The 22,580-nt window shown below is 46.1% G+C and overlaps 1 protein-coding gene across 1 annotated transcript; it reads left to right on the top strand.

Moving 5' to 3' along the window:
- The first annotated feature begins 5,431 nt into the window (after positions 1–5,431).
- On the top strand, positions 5,432–22,344 carry MRPS18A (mitochondrial ribosomal protein S18A). Its single transcript, XM_090282494.1, has 6 exons — positions 5,432–5,569; positions 13,444–13,475; positions 16,074–16,181; positions 18,619–18,742; positions 18,967–19,036; positions 21,941–22,344. Exons 1-6 carry the CDS (start codon positions 5,458–5,460, stop codon positions 22,083–22,085), a joined length of 591 nt encoding a protein of 196 aa, XP_090138620.1. The 5' UTR covers positions 5,432–5,457; the 3' UTR covers positions 22,086–22,344.
- The last annotated feature ends 236 nt before the right edge of the window (positions 22,345–22,580 follow it).

Here is a 22,580-nt window from a genome sequence, read left to right as displayed (position 1 = left end):
ATCCAAACCACTGTTATATGAAATGTTAAAGGGACTTGTTTAGGAGAAAGAGGATCAAAACTATGAACATTAAAATGAAAACTGTATCACTACAAACAACAGAAACTAGGGAATGGAAACAAAGGCAAACTAAGGCAATGAGAGTGGGAAAAGAATTATAGGTATGGGGAACATATTAGGGGGAGGTCAGCTGGGAAGGGGAAGGGGCGAAAGGGAGGGAGATGATGCAGGAATTAAGAAGCATAGTAGGAGGCAGTGGAGTAGACAGGAAGATGTTGAGAAGAACTATATGCACAACCAATGGGCACGGACCAAGGACGGGGAACAAATGGAAGGAGTGGGGTCAGTGGGTGAAGGGGAACAAAGGGAAAAGAAACTGGGACAACTGTAATAGCATAATCAATAAAGCATATTAAAAAAATAGAAAACAGTTTGGCAGTATCTACTAAATTTGAGTATATACATACCCAACAATCTCACTGTAGATATATTCCTGAGAAGTTTGTTTTAGTGTTCACCAGAAATCATAAAGAACAATGTTCATCACAGTAGTATTTATAATAGTCCCAACCGGAAAGTGTCCAAATCCTATCAACGAAGAAAAGATAAAATAGGACTTCTGGCCAAGATGGAGGCTTAGACGGACACGCTCGGTCTCCCTCTACAACTAGAGAGGAATACAACTACTTCAAAACAAAAGATAACTAGAAATTCCAGAAAATAAAACTACACGGAAGCCCAACGTATGAAGTTATAAACCAGTGGCGCCCTTTGGGCAGGTAGGAAGAGCGGAAGTGGGTGGTGCTGTTTGCGGTCGCACCAGGGACAGTGGCAGGGAGAACAATCCCAGCAGCAGGGAGAACGATCCCAGCGGCAGGGAGAACAATCCCGGCTGCAGTCGAACCCCGGCAGCTTGCAACCCCAACGCTGGGGAAAGCAGTCACCACATCATCTTGAAGAGTGAGGCCCAGAGGGCGGGAGGACGGATCCCGGTCTCCTAGCGGAATAACTGTGTGAATCCATCTTGGACCCCCGCCCCCACACAAAGCGCCACAGCACTGCGAAATAGGTTGCGGATAGGTGCTGGTCACTGGGTTGTGATGACAAAGCACCACAGCGCAGCGAGAAAGGTTGCGGAACGGCGCCGGTCGCTGGGTTGTGACCACAAAGCACCACAGCACGACGAAAAAGGTTGCTGGACCACCGCCGGTCGCTGGGTTGTGACGACAAAGGGCCACAGCGCGGCGGAAAATGTTGCGGATTGCCGCCGGTCGCTGGGTTGTGACGAGTACACAGGCACTGCCCCCTATAGCCGGCCCAAGAAAACAAAACGCATCTGTCAAAATGAGGCAGACAACTATAGAAATCCCGGTGGCACAGCTCACCAGGAAACAGATGAAGAATCTGACAGATGAACAAATAAGAAACCTGTCAGAGGCTCAGTTCAGGGCCATTGTTATCAGGTGGCTTACAGAATTAACAAAAGATCTGGAAAAAGATGAGAAAGAATCAAAAAACACTCATAATGAAAGGAACAAAACCACATACGAGACAGATGGTGAGGAAATAAAATCCAGAGTTCAAATCAACAAACCAGAACACAGAGAAGGAACAAACAGTCAACCAGTGCAGAGAGAAAAAACGGGAAGCAAGGAAAATGATGAGAGGATCAGAAACCTCTGGGACAGCTATAAAAGGCCCAACATAAGAATCATTGGTTTGCCAGAGGGCGAAGAAGATGAACTAGAAATTGAAAAATTAAGTGAAAATATAATAAAGCAGAACTTCCCAAACTTGGGGAAGGAAATAGACTTACAGGTCCAGGAAGCACAGAGAGTTCCAAAAAAACTGGACCCAGGGAGAACCACTCCAAGACACATTATAATCAAAATGTCAAAAGTTAAAGATAAAGAGAGAATCTTAAAAGCAGCAAGAGAGAAGAAAAGAATCATGTACAAAGGGGTCCCAATTAGACTATCAGCTAACTTCTCAAAGGAGACCCTGCAGGCAAGAAGGGACTGGCAAGAAATATTCAAAGTAGTGAAAAGCAAAAACCTACAACCACGAATACTCTATCCAGCAAAAATGTCATTCAGAATAGAAGGGCAGAGAAAGTGTTTCCAGGACAAAACAAAACTGAAAGAGTTCATTAGATCCAAACCACTGTTATATGAGATGTTAAAGGGACTGGTTTAGAAAAAGGAGGATCAAAACTATGAAATCTAAAATGAAAACTGCATCACAAGAAACAACAACAGAAGCTAGAGAATTGAAACAAAGGCAAACTAAACAGGCAACGAGAGTGGAAAAAGAACTATAGGTATGGGGAACATATTGGGGGGAGGTCAGCAGGGAGGGGGAAGGGGGAGAGGGAGGGAGATGATATAGGAATTAAGGATCATGGTAGGAGGGAATGGAATAGACAGAGAGAGGTTGAGAAGAACTATATGCACAACAAATGGACATGGTCTAAAAGGGGGGGACAACTGGAGGGAGGGGGGCCAGCGGGTGGAGGGGAGAAGAGGGAAGGGAAATTGGGACAAATGTAACATTATAATCAATAAAACACATTAAAAAAAAAAGAAAAGATAAATTGTAGTAAAATCAGTGGAACATTAGTGATGAGAATCGTCGGCAGCTGTCCGTCTCGAGAGACGATGGTGTAGCTTCTTAAGAGTCTATCTGCACCGCCGAGAATGGCTGTGCAGTCCGACTCGGGAGTGACACGGTATCTGTCTCCTCCCGTGTTGAATCGACATCTTACGATGACACTGGAGTGTCCTCTCCAGTGAAGCTGAAGCTAAAGAGCCTGGGCAGGGTGATATGGAGGGTCTGCTGTTGCCCATGCAGCAGACCCCCCCCTCTCTTCGCAGCTGAAGGGTCCAAGGGAAAGATGGAGTCAATACAGCTTGGCTTCAGGTGCGCCGCAGGAGTTGCCGGTGTTGACTACAACGTCAAACCGCCTTAGGGACTCCGGCTCCGGATTTTCTGTCAGGGTTTACTCCCTTAGCCTTTCCCCTGAAGAGGTATGCCGCAAGGCAGCGGAGGTTTTTTGGAGTCAGAGTTTTCCTTCTCTGATGTGCCCTGACTGGAAGATCGAACCAGCGACACTTAGCTCGCAGGCCGACGCTCAATCCACTGAGCCAAACCAGCCAGGGCAAGTGATGAGAATAAATGAATGATAACTAAATATAACAGTATGGGTGAATCTCATCAACGTGATGAGCAGGTGAAAGCAGACACAAAGGAATACTGCTATATAAGATTCTATTTATATAAAGTTCAAATGCAGGAAAAATGATTTATGGTGCTAGAAGTCAGATAATGACTTTTAGTATCTGGAAGGGGACACCAGTGAGTTTTCTGGAGTGCTGGTAATGTTCTACTTGTTGGTGAGGGTAGTGTTTCCCTTGTAAAAATTCATGAAACTGTACATTGATAATTTATATACTTTCTTATATAGATTATTCTTTAATTTAAAATAAATTTTAAGGCTAGCCTTCTGAGAAAAATCTGGTCTCACAGAATTGTTTTTTTCATGTAGGAACAAATAATAAATAGATTCATGAAAATAAAATATTACAAAATGAAGAATATACACAGTATTACTTCATTTGGTAAATGTAATTAGTGCTTATCTCTGAATTATGTATTTTTCAATTTTACTTCACCTTTCTAGAATGATCATGTGTTACTTGTCATTGTCAAAAGAACAAGTTGTTTTTCTTAAATAAAATTTGATTATGATAAGTTAGGATAAGATAATGAGAGGGCTGGCACTCCAATACTTTGGTTCACTATGTGCACAACAAGCCATGGGTGCAGCTCTGTTATTACTCTGGTCCCTACTGCATTGCCAGAAGTTGGAGACTTGTAAAGAAACAGGGTATGTGGTAGAGCAGGAAAGCCTCAAGATCATTTGTGCAGAAGGAAAATGGAAGCTACTGGGAAAGTCAAAGCTTTCCTGGTCCTGGCCAGGATACCCAGACCAATACGTAACCAAAACCCTCTGTTCCACCTAACAGTGTGTCAGTTTCACCCATCTAGATTGACCTTCCTCTCAAGTTCCCCCTTCCCAGGGTCTGCCCTTGCCAAATGCAGTGTTTTAGGATACTCCAATGCCACATTTCTCCTGCTTGTCTATGACAAGGCCACTCAAGCTTCCCAGGCAGCAGCTGCCCCGCGTCCTCCTGGTCTACCACGGTGGCAGTCCCAACTGAAAGATAGGCTCCTCCCCCACTCCCATCAGAGAACATGCTGTGCCATTTAATGAGCCTGATTTTCCCATCTATGAATCAGAGTGGGATAACTAGAAAAATCTCCCTTCAGGTTTATTGTGGAGGTTGGAAACAAATATCCTAACCACCAAGTGGAAGAACTGAGGTGTGAATGGCTTTTCTTTCTTATGTAGCTCAAGGGGAACATCCTATTATGTTCTGCAAATCCAAAAGAGGGAAAATTGAGCACTTGTGTTGATTTTTTTTTTTTGATACTATATATACTATATACTTCCTTATTAAGCAAGTACATCAAACTTGTGAAAACTATGTAACACAAAGGCCATATCGATTAGCTTATGTTTATTGTGCACTTATTTTTACCTTATTTAACTTTCACAACAACCGTATAAAATGGGTTCTACATTCATTTAACAAGTAGATATTGCACTCATTATGTGTCAGGCTCTCTGCTATGTGCTGGAGAGATGAGTCAACAAAAAACAATGTCCTTACCTTCATGGAGCACACAATCTTGTGGGAAATATATATTACACAAGCAAATGTAAAACTGCATGTGTGCCAAGAACTAAGGTGGAGAGGATCTGGTGCTGAAAAACAGTAACAGGGAAGTTTTTAAGAAAGACACCATTGTGTAAGTGAAGATTGAGCTGAGCTCTGAGAATAAGTAAGAGTTTAGCAGGTAGGCAAAGAGCAGACAGAGGAAATCGCTGTACAAAAGCCCTGGCCAAAGATAAGTGCTAAGTATATAAAAATGAAACACAGGGGTGGGAGGGGATATTAATTATACCCTAGGTTTGTCTGATACCTGATGCTCCAGACCCAGAGTTCCTAACCATTTCAACTTCTTCTGTACAGGCCTAGCTCCAGGCACAAGAAGCTGAAAATCCACATCCGACATGCAGAGAATTAAAACCTTTCAAGACTTAAGGGTAGTACATGTGATTTTACCAGGGAAGCCTACCAGGGAATGAAAGCGACCCTGGAGACTTCGCGGACTGGCAAACAGGAGCTAGAGGACCTCCCCTAGATCCTCAGAATGAAGCACAGCCTTGACGCAGAGGCCACTCGGTTTACACCAAAGCAGGAGAGGAGGGAACAGTTGGTAAACGACTACCGGAGCGAGAAGCCCAGAAACCACACGATTCTCCCCCACCACTGCGGCTGCGCGTTCGTCGTTCCGGAAGCGGAAGTGCCCAAGAGGTCATTGGTCTACAAGATGGCAGCCCTCAGTGTGCTGGTGTCCGGTTGTGGGCGGCTGCTCCGAGGGCTCCTGGCAGGCCCGGCAACGACCAGCTGGGCTCGGCCTCCAGATCGCGGGTACAGGGAAGGTGAGTCTTGGGTCCTGGCGACCCCCCGAAGCTAAAGAGTAGAGCGGCGGGGTTTGCTTCCTCCAATCCCCAGGAGCCTTTCCTCCCTTTTCTTTTCGCGGTTCTGAAACGTCGGAGATGCGGGCGCTCCTGGAGTGCTCGAAACCTCCTTTCGGACCCTGATGCTGTTACCTTGACTTCCCACCTCTCGTGAGTGTCCGCTCGGGCAGGGGCTGGGGCAGATGGGAAGGACGGAGAGAAAGACTTGCTAGTTAACGAGGGCAGAAGAGAAACCTATCCGAGTTCAGAAAAGTTTTCGGCAAGGGTCCGCATGTTAATCACCCTCCCGTATTCTCTGAAAGGCTGCCTCATTTATTAAAGAATCCCTGGATAATAAGGGAAGGAATCTGGAGACCCTCCCCAGCGTCTCCTTTTCCAGTTTCTTATCAGGAAGTGCTGAGATCTGATGGCTTTTTTTACTCCTGCCGCTAGTCTCCCTAAGAGGTGGAAGCTAAGGTGGAAAGGCCATTGAACAGCTGAAACAGAGGCAAATGCTGGATGGTATTTTTGCTTTAAATTAATCTAAATCTGGAAAGGCAGCCTAATTCTAGCATTGAACTGAGAGCTTACTAAAGACCAAGTGCTGAACTTCAGGTGGTCAGGGGATTCTGGAGAAAGAAAATACTGTCCTTTTCCTAAGAAGTTAGGTTCTAATGAGATGATATGTATACATACATTGCAATAAAGTACAGGGCGATTTGGTTACAGGAAACAGCAAACCCAATTGGAAATTTTCATAAGGAGGACGTCTTGAACAGGCTTATAAAAGGATGGGATGTGACGGAGAATGAAAAAGGTCTTTCAGGACACAGCCTTGCTTTGTGCACTGCTGGAAGCAGGAAAGGATCAGTGATGTGCAGAAGTGATGTGGGAGTTTATTTTAAGATTCTGGCACAGTATTGACCAGTGTATCCTTTAACTAAAGCTGAGATGTATCCAGAGGAATAGAGTGATCATTGTTTTCAGAGGCAGCAGAAAGATTCTAAAAGAAGAGCCTAATGAAGAAACCATTGGATTTGATTCAGAAGAGGTCTCTTTTTTTAAGCTTCAAACAGCAATATCAATAGAATGGGAAATCAAAGAGATAGTTCATGAAGAAATGGAAGTAGCAGGTAGTGTGAAGAATTAGGTATGAATGGAAGGTGGAACATTTGCTAGAAAGAACAACAAAATCCAGATGCTGCCTGGTTAATATTAGATAAACTAACCCATTAATAAAGAAAGCCACCAAAGAGCGCATGCTGCTAATAAAAAGGATTTGGAAAAGGTATTTCATCTTTTCCCATGCTGCAAAATTAGCATATGCTCATAACATTTTTAGGGTGTCCACCAAGTGTCAAACACTAATAGCTGCAATATACATATCCTTTATGAAATTCAAAGTTGAAAACAGTGCTTTGCTATGTTTCCAGAGGACAGGCAAGAGAAATAGTTTTGTCCTTTTGCAAAGGAATATTTTAGATTTGTATTTTTTCTGTTGGAAGTAATGGACTGTTTAATCAGATAGGTGTTTGAGTCCTTCTCTCTATACAATAGTCCCTCTCTATATCGTGATTCACTTATCACAGCCTCACTGTATCGTGGGATTTTCAAAAAATATTATATTTAATTTATTATCACGGGTTTTTCACTATATCGTGGGATTTTGCGGTACTGTATACATATGTTATTAAAGTTACATAGGTTTAAGAGTGTAGAATATGTTTAAGAACATAAGTAGTGTTTATAAAAGTGTGGAAAAGGTTAATAAGGGAGTGGGAAAGGTTAATAAAGGACTGGGAATGGTTTATAAGTGTGTGGGAAGGGTTTATAAAGCCTTAAAATATATATAAATACTAAAATAAATGTAAGGGTCCTACTTCGCAGATTTTCACCTATTGCGGGGAGGTCTAGAATGGAATACCCGCAATAAGTGAGGGAATACTGTAATTACTTCAGTTGGTTGCTTTTCTTTGTTGCTTACTGTAAGACCTAAAAGCTAAATAAATGAATTGATGTAATCTTAAACAAAGGAGAACCACCTGTCTCCAAAGCCTCTTTTTTAAAAAAGATTTTATTTATTTATTTTTAGAGAGAGGGGAAGAGAGGGAGAAGGAGAAACATCAATGTATGGTTGGTTCTCACATGCCCCCAACCCCAGACCTGTCCCACAGCCCAGGCATGTGCCCTGACTGGGAGTGTAACTGGCGACCCTTTGGTTTGCAAGCCAGCACTCAATCTGCTGAGCCACAGCAGCCAGGGTTCCGAAGCCTTTAAGTGAAAAACTTTCCTAGCCCTGGCTGGTGTGGCTCAGGGGACTGAGCACTGGTCTGCGAACCAGAGTCACTGGTTCAATTTCCAGTCAGGGCACATGCCTGGATTGCAGGCCAGGTCTCCAGCCAGGTCCCCAGCTGGGAGTGCATGAGATACAACCATACATCGATGTTTCTCTGCCTCTCTTTCTCCTTTCTTTCCCCTGTCTCTAAAAATAATAAATTTATAAAGTTCTAAACAAAACAAAAAACTTTCCTTGATATTCTACTCCTGATGTGTAAAATAGTTCACATATACCCAATTGCAACTGGTCGCCAATTGGCATATTTGACACCCAAATAATATAGTACGTGTAGAATTTAAAGTTATGGGGAGAAAGCTGGATGTTTTGCTGAAAATATTCAAACATCCTACTTTTCAAAGTATCAGATAGTACTTAATTTTAGTCAGAGTTCATGAGCACTCAGCATCAGTGCTCCTGCCTGTAAAGACTTAGTGTAAACCCTGGCCAGGCAGCTCAGTTGGTTGGAACACCGTCCCGATATGCCAGGGTTGCAGGTTTGATCTTTGGTCAAGGCATGTACAAGAATCAACCAATGAATGCATAAATAAGTGGAATACAAATCGGTGTTTCTCTCCCCCTACCCTTTCCTGTCTCTCAAATCAATTTTTAAAAAAAGACCGTCAAAGCCCTGGCTGGGCAGCTCAGTTGGTTAGCACATCGTCCCGATATGCCAAGGTTTCGAGTTCAGTTCCTGGTCAGGGCACATGCAAGAATCAACCACTGAATGCATCAGTAAGTAGACTAACAAATCAATATTTCTGCTCCCCTCACCTCTTTCTCTCCCTTGCTCTTCCTCTCTAAAATCAACAAATTGTTTGTTTGTTTGTTTGTTTTTAAAAGACCCTCATTCTAAAGCAGTGGCTCTCAGTTGAGGGCAGTTTTGTTCTCCAGAGCACATTTGGCAATGTCTGGAGACATTTTTGGTGTTCTCAACTGGTATAACTGGTACTCCTGGCATCTTATGAGTAGAGTCCAGGGGTGCTGCTATAATCTTACAGTGCACTGGATATCCCCACACTACAAAGAAACACCTGGCCTAAAATGTGAGTCGTGCTACTGTTGAGAAAGCCTGGTCTAAAGTTTAACAGGAGCAACACACAAAGCTAAAAAAATACTCTTATGGAAGAAACAACACTGAAGGAAGACAAAAATGGAAATTGCAGTTTATTAAGTGCCTGCTGCAAGCACTGTGCTGGTTTCCACATATATTTATTCAGTCTTCTCAACAATCCTTAAAGGTGGATGTTACTGACATTTTTACAAATGAGGAAATCAGGTCCAGAGGGCTTCAGTAGCTGCCTTAGTAGCTGCCGGCATCACGCAGCTAGTGAGTGGTGGAGTTGGAAGTAGAGCCTGTGCTCTTCTGTCTCCACCAGCAATATCACCTTGGTACTCCATGGCAGGGCTTTCCTGTGGTTCCTGCCCTTCCTTCCAGTTAACTTGCTGAAGACCATTCGTATTTTTATGGTTGGCACTGCCAGACTTAGCAAAGATGTGTTAGACCTCATTCCTGCCTTATGACTCTTAGAGCTCTTATGAAGGAAATGTATTTAAAACAAGAAAAATAAATACATATGATTATGTAACTTTACAATAATGGTCTATCAGACACCTAGGTCAGGATGTGTTGACATGAATAAAGGCTGAAGGGAATTTTCTTCATCTTTTCCAGTTAGCTATAGCACTTCAGACAAGGATAGTCAGCCCAGCCCTATAGCTAACGGCTGTGAGAGAGGAGTGAGCCAGTGGGGGCTTTAAAGAATTGAGAGTAAACTGCTAGTGGAAAGAGGTTTTGTGCAGCAATAAGACTTTTCATTTGGATGCATAGTGCAGAGGGACATATCTCAGGGGTCCAGTGGTAAAGAAGTGGGGAGGTGATGAGAGAATCAGGAAACTTCAGTGGCAGAATTAAAGATAAACAGAAGGGCACTGGCTGGTTTGGCTCAGTAGGTTGAGTGCTGGCCTACGAACTGGAAGGTTGCAGCACATGCCCGGGTTGTGGGGTGCGTGAAAGGCAACTGATTGATGTTTCTCTCACACGTGTTTCCCTCTCTTTCTCCCTCCCTTTCTCTCTCTAAAAATAAATAAATAAAATACTTTTTTTAAAAAGTACAGAAGGGGATGGTACTTGAGCAAGGAAGGAATTTGAGAAAAGTAGTTACTGACCAGAAGTGCAGGACACATCACAAACAGGCACTTTACTCCCTGACCCTGCATAAGCCTTTCAGTGCCTCCTGTTAGCTGTCCTGCCATTCAGTTACTCCATTCCTTCATACTGTGCTGGGGGCTTGATTTCCATGGACACTTTCCAAGAAGGACCTTGGTCTCTGGGCATTTAGTGCCCTCCAGTCCTCATCATTCATCTTTCCTCACTTCTTCCTTTACTAAACAGTTGGGTCTTTATACCGCTGCAGTTCACTGTGTCTGTGTTTATGTGGCCATCAAGGTCTTTCTGTGTTCACTGAAACCTCACCGCAGTGCTGTTTGCTCTAGACTGTTATAATTCAGTTATCTTGGACTCCATCCTAGGCGAGTATTTACTGAAGCACTCAAAGGACCTCTTTACGAGGCCTGGACTTTATTATAGTGAAGTTCCCATACTTGGTTAATTCCCTTTTCTCCCCTAGGGCAAAGGCTCTGTCTTCCTATTCTGTTGTAACTCTCCACAGTAGGTAAGGCTGATCTGTACACTTCACTGGTGCTCAGCAAATGTGTTGCCTCCCGTGGAACAGATTATTTGATTTGTATGAGAAATGCCTATCTTTGAAGATTTTGGTCCTAATTCTAGTTCAGAAAGCTGTTTATTTTCATCCTGAGTTTACTTGATACAGCCATTTCTCAGAACACAAGGGTGATTCCATCTTTTTCTAAACAAGTTTTCTGTTAGTGCTTAATCTCTTAGTCCAGTTTTTCTTAGCCATCCACACTTATCTTAAATGGAGTGGGGACCAGAGACACAATGGATCTGAGGTTTTGTTTGGTTTCGACATGTTTTTGTGTGCACACTGAAAATCAATATGATTTTGATTCCTATCTCCTGTTTTGAGAGGCTTAAATTTTTCAGAGCCTCTTTAGGCTCCATCCAGGCCTTCTGCCCAGCACTGAGACACCACCCTGATTAATCTCAATCTCGTGTGAATTCTCAGGTCATTTCTTCTGGTTTGACAAATTGTCTCTATTAGATAAGCATGTGCCCAATTTTTTTTTTTTTTCCCAATGTTTTACCCACTGGCTTATAGTAAGATGATTCACTGGCTCGGAGTTGCTGTGTGGGGAGCCTGTGAACAGTGAAGCTTGCCATGGTCTTTGATCTCTTTTCCAGGGGCCAGTGGGATGACTTAAGGGTTTGGTTCTTTGCCGGGAGTGATGTGTGTTTTGTTAGACTTGTTTACCTCATGATTAGGACCCAAATGCCTTTATAGAGAAGGGAACCAACATGTTGATTCGCTTTGTGTTTCAGGGCATTGTTCTAGTGCTGACTTGAGTGGTACTGGAATGTTCCTCCGTTTCTTAAAATCTTCTCCCACCTGATGTTGTTCAGATTTGGTCACCCTCGATCCAACTTGTTTTTTGCGGATTTGCAAAGTTTCTGGGGTGCCTAGAAGCCCTGCTGGGCTGGAGCTGTGCCCTCCTTCTGCATCTGCACATTTATAGGTTGACACATTGCAGTGACAGTGCCTCTGCAACTGTGCTGGCCTCCAGACTGAGCACCAGGTTGAGTCTCACCCACTTCCCTTTTAGGCTGGCCTCTGTTCTAAACAAATTGATCTGTGTGTGGGGTGACACATTTTCTTTTACATGGAGAAACCTAGTTTGTCTTTGAATTGATTGGTAACTACCATGTTCAGGAGAAAGCCTCAGGGCCTTTCTGGTCATTGTTACAATTTTGTGTGTTGGAGTTGGACACTGAGGGGCTCTCAGGTTGGTTATTTAGAAGTAATGAGTCTATGAATGGCCCTGCCCAGAATCCAAATTGTTAACAGTTCCAGGCTGTCTGTGTCCAATTAGGTGTCAGTCAAGAGCTCACAGATCACAGATGCTGCTGTGGGACTCTGGTTGGGTTAGAACTGCCTTTTTTTCCTTAGATATACTCTTTCTCTCTATTGTTTATTTTTTATTGCAAAAGCAGTATGTGTTTATTTTAGAAACTTCAGAAAATACAGATAGGCATAAAGAAGAAACTAAAATTACCTACCGCTGCTGAGAAAACCAGTGCTACCATTTGGGTACCTAGCTTCAGGGGTCTGTGACTCCCCTAAATCCATGTTTAATTGTATGTATGCTTATGGACATACTTCTAGGGAGAAGTCCTTAACTTTCACTAGATTGTCGAAGTTAAGAACCTGAGGCTCTTTCTGATCTGTATTCTTGCCTTGGCTAGAGCTGAGTAAAACTAATTATGGTAGCCAAGCTGCTGTTAAAATATGATTTTAGTATGTGGGGAGGCAGCAAGTTTTCTCTTACAGTAATTAGTAGTCAGAAGGAGACCATGACAAGTATTCTGCTTGCTAAATGCTAGCTAGCATTAATTAAGTTTCTGCTGTGTGCCAGTTCCTATGCTAACAGCTATGGCTTCTCTCTTTCTAAAGAAACTGGGAGAAGTGAGGATCTCTAAGAACTTTCTATTTGATTACATTTACCAATGCAGGCTTTGAGCCTGGTTCTTCCTTTGAATGTTGTCGAAGTTGTCATTCTGCACCATAGTCAGGTAAGATAGGAAATACATACAGCTTGACAAGTGTGTGTGACTTACTGTCTTTCCCTCAGGTTCTCTTTTGACTGCCAGACCTATAATAGGCAAAGAGCTGAGGGAGTTCCTCTCATTTTGGAATTGCAGTACTCTCTTGAACTTCTGCCTGGACCCAGTACCTGCAGGCCCCTTATTCCCACCTCTTTATCATACCTCTCCAATGCATGTAGATAACAAATTGCAACCCTGCAGGGAGGAGTGAAGAAGGGGATTTAACTCACACAGTTGTCCTCATACAGCTTTAATACAAGGCTCTCAGGATGAATTCTAAGAGTGAGCTTGTCTCACTGCATATTTGCCTGGGGTCACTGAAATCATTGCAGACTATTCAAGGTTAGAAACTATGTTTGTCTGATTCTCTTAGGAAAAGGACACATGCAGTGGGTACTTTTTGAAGGTCTTTTACATGCTTCTTCACTTAACTCCCCACTCTTAGGTCATTATCGCTAGCCATAGTAGGGCAGGATCTTGTCAATTTCCTGAGATAGAACCAAGATGAGTCTTGGCTTGGAAAGGCAAAAACAGTGTGGAGACCCTTGATCCCACTGAGGTGATATTACTTGGGCATCTGGGCTTTCCCCCATCCAGCCTCAAGGGCATAGAGCATTTGGAGGTGAACCCTGCATGCTTTCTCTTCCAGGTGGGATCTGTGGGTGAGTGCAGACTGAAAGCTTTGTTTTTTTTGCACATGTAGAATCTGAGCTATTATTTGAAACTCCCTGTTCCTCATTAAATGGCTGACCTAATTTTTCTCCTTTATCTCTGTAGTGGTGGAGATCCAAGAAGGGAAGACAACTATAGTAAGTATCTTCAAGTTGGCCACGTATAACCTCTTTAACACTTGGAGCTGCCTGGCTGCTCCTCTGAGGGAGGGAGGGAGGGAGGGAGGGAGGGAGGGAGGGAGGCCCAAACTGAACTCCTGGTTCCAGGATCAGCTCCCTCTGTGACTGTAAATCTCACAGGCTATTATTTTTCAAGCTGCGTGCTATAGTGTGGTTAATCAGGAACGGTCGCTTGTACCTGGATTGAAGCGTCTGCTCTTTGATTAAAGTGGCTTTTATATGACAGGATCTCAGAGGTCTTTGTGATGTGTTCTTTGGAGGGTGATAAATTAGTTTTCCAAAGGGGAAACTAAGACTATGCTAGGATTAGAGAGCCAGAGTAAGATGATCCAGGGCCAGGATCCTGGATCTCAGCTCCTTTCTGCTCAGAATGACTAAGCTATTCCTTAAGTGATGCAGTTAAAAAGTGACATTCTCTGGACCCTGCACTCACTAGCGAGCACCCTGACTTGTTGGTAAGAAAACTAGAATGACTTTATCCACCAACTCCCCCCTTTCCCTCATTGGGCCCATCTCACCTCCCTTCCTCTCAGAGTCATGGGGCCTAGATTACCCTATAATCTCTAAAGACAGTGTTGTTTTCACAGGACTTTCCATTGCCTCCAAGAAATCCGCAGCCACTCCACAGAGCTCCAAGAAGCCTGTATAACTGTTCTGGCTGCCAGCCACACTCGGTCCTCCCTAGACAGTCTTATTCCCAGGACAAGGCCTTCGGGTTCCCTCTGGGTCTTCCCCAGAATAGTCCCTCTGCTTTTGCACTGCTTAACCTAAAAATAGTTCTTTTGACAGGGGCCCCTGTCCCCTTAGGACACCTTGTTTATTCCCTTATTCAAAGCTGAAACACACATTCACCCTGTGAACTCAGTGCTGGTGGAGAGAAAACACATCTGGCTTTTGAGTGTGAAGACTGTTTTTCATGTGGGGCATGAATTTGCTATTTGTAGAATGGACATGGAAACATGGTGGCATTGTAAACATTTACAAGCCTTGAGGGAGGGGGCCATCCATGCCTAGAGAGGCATTGCCTTGACTAACTGAGTATTGCTCACTCCCTGGGTCTCACTTTCTTCATCTATAAAATAAGATCATGATGCTTCCCTCACTAGGTTGTGGAGATCAAATGAGATGATACTTGTGAACCATGATTAGCACAGATCCAGGCATATAATGGGGAGTCTGTAAATGTTAGTTCTCTCCCTACAGTCCACCTTAATCCCCTCCCAAGCCTACCACACACCTACGCATTTTCCCTAACACACTATTTCTGGAGTAGTTATGGTGACCTTGGCAGAAAGGTAGGTAGTATTGCCCTGCACAGGCAAGCATTGCTTGTAGTCCCTTTCCCATTTGCTGGTTCTACCCCTGGAGACAGTGTTACTTCTCCCAAAGCCTCTCAGCCCTGTCCCAGCCTCTCATAATCCATGGCTCAGTCAGCAAGTCTTTCTTAACTCCCCCTCTTACAATTGGAGCCGACTCCCAGACCATTGGTCTGTTGCACTTAGTAATTCCAAGGCTGTGTCACAGGATACAGCAGCCACAGCGGAGGTCACTTTGCACATGGCTTCAGCAAGATTGGAAAGGTGGCATCCGAAATAATAAAAGCAAGGAGGAAGACAGGGGAATGTATCCTCCCATCTATGTTTTTTAAAAAGAGAGAGAGAGAGAGAGCCCTGGCTGGTGTGGCTCAGTGGATTGAGTGCCGGCCTATGAACCGAAAGGTTCCAGTTCGATTCCCTGTCAGGGCACATGGCTGGGTTACGGGTCAGGTCCCCGGTTGGGGGTATGCAAGAGGCAACTGATGGATGTTTCTCTCCCTCTCCTCTCCCTCCCTTCCCCTTGCTCTAAAAATGAATAAAATTTTAATAAATAAAAATAAAGAGAGCGAAGGATATCTGCTCATCTAGGCAGAGACCAGGCTTCTCACCTTGGCACTGTTGGCATCCTACTAATTCTTTGTTGTGGGGGTTGTCCTGTTTGTTGTAGGATGCTTAGCTTCCCTGCTAGGTGCCACTAGCACCCCAACTCCTAGTTGTGACAGTCAAAAATGTCTCAAATATTATCCACTCTCCCCTGGGGGACAAAAGCATGGCAGGCTAAGAACCACTGGCATAGACTTAGCTCTGTAAGATAAAGCTGGAATCTGCAGTTTCCTCTGAGAAGGCTCAGTGGGATGGGAAGGAGACTTCCTTTGGACCCTGCATCCCTGTGCAGTTTGAAACTTTTTACCATGTGCATTTATTACTTTTTCCCAAAGGTTGTTTTTGTTTGTTTGAGGGAGGAAAGGTAGCATTCAGCTGATATAGCAAACCCCTCCCTCTTGCCACGAGCATTAAGTTCAGTTTCCACTACCCTTGAAGGCCACCAAATCACCTCTCTGTGGACACCCCAGGGCCCATTTTATAACAACCGCAGAACAACAACGATAGTTCCAGCAGAGAGCCCTATTTCCTAACAGAGATGAAGTTACACCACCATTTCCACGATTTTGGGGGGTTGCTCGAGGATTAGAGACTAAATGGCCCTTTCCCTCACTGACTCTCTTTCTCTGCCTCCTAGATTGAAGGCCGTATCACAGAGACTCCCCAGGAAAGTCCAGATCCTCCTAACCCCTCTGGCCAGTGCCCCATCTGCAGGTGGAATCTGAAGCACAAGTATGGCTATGAGGTGAGTGTGCAAAGGCACTGGACTCTGCATGTTATAGAGGTTGTATTCCCTGGTTAACTTAAGCAGCATCACTTTTCCTCATTCCCCCTTCCCCCGTAGCCACTGCTGCATCTCATGGATCCATCAAAGACAAGCATTTTGTTCAGTGGCTCTCAACCCTGGCTGCACATTAGAATTATAGGGAAACTTTAATAAAACACTCAGGCCCTGCCCTCAGACATTGATTCAGTTGGTCTGGAGTAAAGCCTGGTCATCGTTATTTTTTAAAGCTCCCCAGGTGACTCTCATGTGCAGCTAGGGTTGAGTCACTTAGTTCATGGTCTGGTTGTGCGCTGTTCAGACTACCAGGGCCCTGTACCCCAGTCTTGTAGGGTTATGTTCTCAAGGGGATGGAATCATGACCTGAGTTTGGCTTGCTTTCTTTTATAATGAGAGGCTATTTGAAGAGGCCTTACTGTGATCTGGGGACACATTGTCTCTTTCCAGACTGGAGCTACAGAGACCCTTGTTTGCTCAAGTTCTAGCTCTTCGTGCTTCTATGGAAGGGTAATGATAGTGAATAACAATAGGTACCCTGTGTTGAGTGCATGCTCTGTGTCAGGCACTATTTATTGTAAGCATTTACGTGTCTTCATTCACTTAGTTTTCACAATATCCCTATGAAGTGGGAACTTTTTCATCCTTGTTTTACAGGTAAGGAAATTTAAGACATGGAGAAGTTAATGAACTTACCTCAGATCACCCAGCTAGTAAGTATCAGAGCTGGGATTCAAACTCTGGGGATACAAAGCCCACACAAAGACTATGATTCCAACTATTACTCTGCATCTTCTCTAGAAGTGGGGGGGCCTGGAGGAAAGGACACAGCCCTAGAGAAATCTATACTTGTCCTTCAGAGTTCTATTGGTGACATTAAGCACCCTATTTTTAGGTTTCAGGTGATTCAGGCTCTGGGCCAATTTGACCTGCAGATTGTCCCTGTGCCCCTGTGTGCAATGGGATGACTAAGGGCAGAGATCCCGGTCAGGTGGTAAGAGCAGGAGAGGCCACATGGGACCTGAACAGAATGACCCAGCTAATCTGCCGGGCTAGGAGCCTTGGCTTTAGGCCACCCCGGAGGTGGGGGGTGGGGGTGTTCTTTCACTCTGCCATGAGCCTTTCTGCTGATGGCACCTGGAGTGACAGGAAGCTTGCAGGCCATGGGGCAATATTCACAGCTGCTTCATACATGGAAGTTAGTGGGGTTGGGGCCATACTTGGAATCTCAGCTGAAGATGGGGAGGTGAACCTGCCTGACCACCATGGGGCACTCTTTCTACCCGCCGTTTCCAGGAAATAGACTTGCTTCTGTTTATCCAGCAGAAGAAATCCAATCCCCTCCAAGGTAAAGGCTAAAGTTATTTTCTTTTTACCCCCTTTCTCCCAGGACATCGTTAGCCTGAGCTGCACAAAGCTGTCAGCTTGCTTGGCAGCCTGCAGTGGGGGACCCTGGGGCTGTGAGCCCAGCTTATTAGCCCTGGATAATCTAATCCAAGTTCTTTTCATCAGATTCTGAAGATTATAGGGGTGGGAATTGAGGGCCTGGGTCCCTCGGGAGCTCTCCAGTGATTAAAACAAACCTGCGGTTCTACAGCGAGGCGCCTGCCAGGGCAGCGAGTCAGTTTGTGGACATGACTGCTAAGATTGGCATGCCAGGCCCTCAGGGGGAGATGATGGCCTTTATCTAACCCCCTCAACTATCCTGTGATAGCTGAGGGGATGGTTTCTTGTCTTGGTTCTGGCTCTATTTGTCCTTATTTCCTTGATCATTAGCAGTCTGACGGTCCAAAGGAAGCCTGAGAACCCATTCACATCTGGTCACAGGGGCTTAGAAGGTGTGGGATTTAATTTCACAGCCTTGATCCCTTCCTCGGTTTGTATCCTGCTTAGCACTTCAGAGGGAACAGCAGAAGGTGCAGGGACTGTCTAGGTGTATTGTGGCCTGAGGCACACAGGCTTTGGGGGCAGAAATGGTATAGATTTTCTCTCTTGTGTGGACATATAACATACCCTTTACCTCACTCTAGGAGAATAACAGACTTTTTGTCACCAGGAAAGATACCGCAAGTGCGTGAAAGATTGTTAACGTTTCTTAAAGAGTTTCTATTCTCTAGCCTAGTCTATCAAAAGATTATCTCATGGAGGAGCTAAAAGCTCTTGGGATTGGTACTAGGGTCAGAAAATCTTACTAAGGTGGGATTTAACTTTTGTTATGGTGAAGGTAGTAGACCAGTATGCAAAGCTTGTGGAGGGAGTGGTCTCGGGTCAGCTTCCGAGGGAGACCTCAACCTCTTGAAGTGCCAGGGTTCACAGCCTCCCCTGTAGGTCATGTGGCCTGGCTCCGAATATCAAACGTCCACCCAGCTGACCCTCATCTCCTGATTTCCATTTCCACTAGGATGTTCTGCTGCTCAGTCAGTTCATCCGGCCTCACGGAGGCATGCTGCCCCGGAGGATCACGGGCCTGTGCGAGGAAGAGCACCGCAAGATTGAGGAGTGTGTGAAGATGGCCCACCGAGCAGGTAGAAGGTTCCCTCGGGGCTAAGACGGGCAGAGGGCTGTAGGCACCATTCTGCCACCAGCCGCCCCATGCTGTAGCCCCTCCTGGAAGAGAAAAGGACATCTCGTCTTCATTATACTACCCTCAATGCCATTCTTCCACCCCCTTGGGCTTTCTCTATGGCCTCCAAAAACTGCAGAGGGAGCTGCAGAGACCATCTCCTTATATGCTCCTTCCTCCATTCAGGTCTGTTACCAAATCACAAGCCTCCGCTTCCTGAAGGATTTGTTCCGAAAAGCAAACCCCAACTCAACCGGTAAGCAAACCTGGTGTCAACACCCTAAGCATTCTGCAGCCCCTCAATTCTCACTGTGTTCTGCTGGGGAAGCCATTTCTTGGAGCTTATCCCACAGCCCAAGAAAGCTAGTCTGTTCCATCCCATCCAACTTGAGCACCCATTCCCATCAGTCCCACTGCTGCTGTGGTTGATGGTGCCACACGCTTCTATCACCTTCCCCTGCTGGCTTCAGCATCCTTTCTCTCCCCTCCCCAGTAAGGCACTTAGCACAGGGGCAAGGAGGGAGAAAAGGTCTGCTGGTTGGGTATTAGAATGTGCTAATCCCCTGTTTATGACATCATACTAAGTTGCTATGGGAATGTCAGAGCGCTTCAGACTTTTAGTATTCCAGCACTGGGGTTATTAAAGGGCAAAACGAGGCCTTAAAAGTGGGCGGGCTCCCTGGGAGAAGAACCACTGTATATAGCTGTACAAGTCATACACTGCAAAACTTCAGGGCAGTGTCTGCATAGACTAGATTGTGAATGGTGCTCCCTAGAGTTGTATACTTAACCAGCACAGCTGCACATGGTGACCTAGGAGGTCCTGAGGTTTTGGAGAAGAGGAAGGCCCCTAGATCCTGGAATCAATCTGCCTTTCAGGCTAGGCAGGATGGCACCCTTGATGTAGGAGCAGGTCTGCCTAACACTCAGTCATCCTATTGTATGTTCCTTTCCCTCACGCATCTCTGACATTACCACACTCGTATACTCCTAGATCTATAATACCCCCTTGTCAAGAGTAGAGCCAGGTCTATAAAATTGATTTGGTATTTATCCTTGTTCTCCCCTATCAATGGCTCCTCCCTTTCAGCCTGTCCAGCTGCTACTGGAACTGCTTTCTGTATAGGACCAAAGGTGGTTGAAGCAAAGCAAGACTTATCCCTCCCCATAGCAAACCTCCTAGGCTGACCCCCAATAGAACCCAGGCATGAGGGTAGGAGTCCTGGCAGATACCAGCTGGGCTAGGGGTGCAGGGCCAGAACTGGGTTTTCACTGATGCCTCTCCAACACCCTGGCCCCATGCCCATCTCCACCTGCCCTTCCCACATTGCTAGCTGGGCCATCTTCCAGCAGCCCTTGGGGACCAAGACCTAGTAACCTCTTCCTGTCTTCCCCAAATGTGCTATTGACCATTTGGGGGTTGAGCCTTCCCCCACTCCCTGACTTGTTAAGAGACTACAGCAGGCCTGAGGACACAATCCATCCTGCCCTCAGGCCTTTGAAGTGAAGCCAGGCTCCCTCCCATATATCCGGTGTCCTTTAACGTGACACAGGATTGATGATGTGTGGGGGCTCTTGGGTTGCAAAAGGCCACCCTGGGGGGGGGGGGGCGCGGATAGAGGGGGAGTCCTGGCTATGAGGAAGGTTGATTCCCTTGTAACGGATTTTATGATTCTATCCAGAGGACTTTGAGCTTTGGGCCCCAAGGGAGCCACACTGCCTCCTTCTCCTGCCTCTTCGGGAGAGGTAGGAAGGAACCTTGGTACTTCCCAGAGCTGGAGTCTTCCCAAAGAGCTGACTGGAAGCCACCCAGGCACCCCTCCCCCACCAGTTGGCTGCTCAGTGTGGCAGAGGCATCAGGCCCAGAGCTAGCTGAAGCCCAGCTTCCTCGGGTCTCTCCAGGGCAGGGGGGAGTGGGGGGGTGGGGGGACAGTTTTCGAGCAGCAGTTCTGAACAACTTGGTCAGCCTGGGGATTTTCTGGGGACCTGGAATTCCAGTGAGCACTCCTTTTGGAGCTCCCACACTCCATCTCTTTACCTGCCCCCTCTGGAGACCGGGAGATGCCAGCCCAGGGGTCTGCCAGGTGTTCCTTCCCTTACCATTTACTCTCCTGCTGTCCCAGCACTACCAGCCATAGAGAAAGCAGTCCCTGGGGCCAGTCCATGCCTCAGCAGTCTCGCTGTTGGGGGCACTGGCATTGACAGGAGCCTCAGAGAAGCCCTCCCCTGCTTGCCCACCTCACACCTGGAGTGCAGGCCAGCCCCTCCCCCAGCTTTGCAGTCTTCTCAGAGCTCTTTCCTTTGTGCATGAGAAGACCAAGGTTCAGGGGAGTTCAGTTGAAATGTATAAATTAGCAACCATTTTTCACTTTTATCTAAAAAATCTTCATCCAAGCTTTTTTTTGTTTGTTTTGTTTTTTAATTAAAAATCTCTCATTTGAGGATTTTCAGAGGTAGCTCGGTTGAATTGCAACCTAGAATGGAGGCAGAGCAGGATCCTGGCCTTTGGCACAGCTGAGCTTTCAGGACGAAGGGTGGGCCTCTCTGGACAGAATCCAAGTTTCATTCTGAATGGAGTAAACCCCAATCCCAGCCGGCATGAGCCACTTTTCCGGGAACTATCAGCGCCCTGGCCATCCCCAAAGGAGGCCAAAGGACTGTAGGCGGCAGCCATTTTTCCCCACCCCCTTCTACATGCCCCCCATGGGCCCTCACCCTTGGCACCCATCATGAGTTGAGTGAGGGGCAGGGTCCTACACCAGTTATGGCTGCCCAGCAGAGCTCCCTGAAGGCTGGGGTGGCAGAATGAGCCAAGTGGGGGAGAGGGAAGGATTCCTGCAGGCTCTTACATCAGCTTCTTCCTCCACCTCCTCCCCCAGAAAATACACACAAACATTGACAACTCATAAAGATCAAGGGAGCTCGCGTGGCCCTGGGCTGCCTGACCCTGGCCACACACACTTGCGGCAACAAGAACCCAGCCCATCTGTTTACAGCACACTCAGCGGTTGCTCCCAGGAAAAGCCCCTGCTCCTCGAGGAAGTAAAACTAGAGAAAGGGTTTGGTTAGATAGCTTAGGCCTGAGGAGGCAGTGCCCACCCTCCCAGCTCCAGCACAGGCCCCCAGCCTTCAGCCACACTTCCTGGTCCTCCCTCCACAGGTACCTGACCCGCTGGTCTCCCCGCTCTGTCAAGCCCATCTACAATAAAGGCCACCGCTGGAATAAAGTGCGCATGGCCGTGGGATCACCCCTCCTGAAAGACAACGTCTCCTACTCAAGAAGGCCTTTGATGTTTTATCATTGAACAGGGCTTCCTGAGAACCTGGCCAGAGGTCCTCCTGCTCTCTCACCCCTTCCTACCAGAATGGTCTGGCTCCTCCAACATGAATGACACAAGTGGCAGTGAGAACACTTTCAGTGCCCTTGGCCTGCCAGCAGCTGTGGGCAGGCAGTTCAGTTGGGTTCCTTGGCATTGCAGTGGTCTCCTGACTGGTTGGAACCGTACTGTGCTAGGGGACCGGAGTTTTGCTCAAAGGAATGTCATAAACCATGCTCGTGTCTCACCTACTGGGTGTGTGCTCACTGCTTGGGAAGTGTGAGGGGCTTGGGCCCATTTCCGGCCAGTTACTGAGCATTGAGTCACTAATCTATTGTGGTGGGGTACGTGAATGCAACCAACGGGAGTTGTTCACAGGCCAAACAGGTTCCCATCCTCTGTTTCGACAGCTGTTAGTCTTGGGCCTGGGGGCTGCAAGGAGGTGAGCTAGGCTGCCTGGCCCACGTACAACTCTAATCTGAG

Source organism: Furipterus horrens, unplaced genomic scaffold, assembly GCF_987537825.1.
Source record: "Furipterus horrens unplaced genomic scaffold, mFurHor1.1.pri manual_scaffold_6, whole genome shotgun sequence".
Taxonomy (NCBI): domain Eukaryota; kingdom Metazoa; phylum Chordata; class Mammalia; order Chiroptera; family Furipteridae; genus Furipterus; species Furipterus horrens.
This window is presented reverse-complemented; position numbering and strand designations above follow the sequence as displayed.

Bases quoted from the DNA above. Each gene is read 5' to 3' on its own strand.
- MRPS18A (XM_090282494.1), top strand. From the start codon at position 5,458: ATGGCAGCCCTCAGTGTGCTGGTGTCCGGTTGTGGGCGGCTGCTCCGA. The intron at 5,570-13,443 runs GTGAGTCTTGGG...TTATCTCTGTAG, and splicing joins AGATCGCGGGTACAGGGAAG to TGGTGGAGATCCAAGAAGGG. The intron at 16,182-18,618 runs GTGAGTGTGCAA...CATTTCCACTAG, and splicing joins AGCACAAGTATGGCTATGAG to GATGTTCTGCTGCTCAGTCA.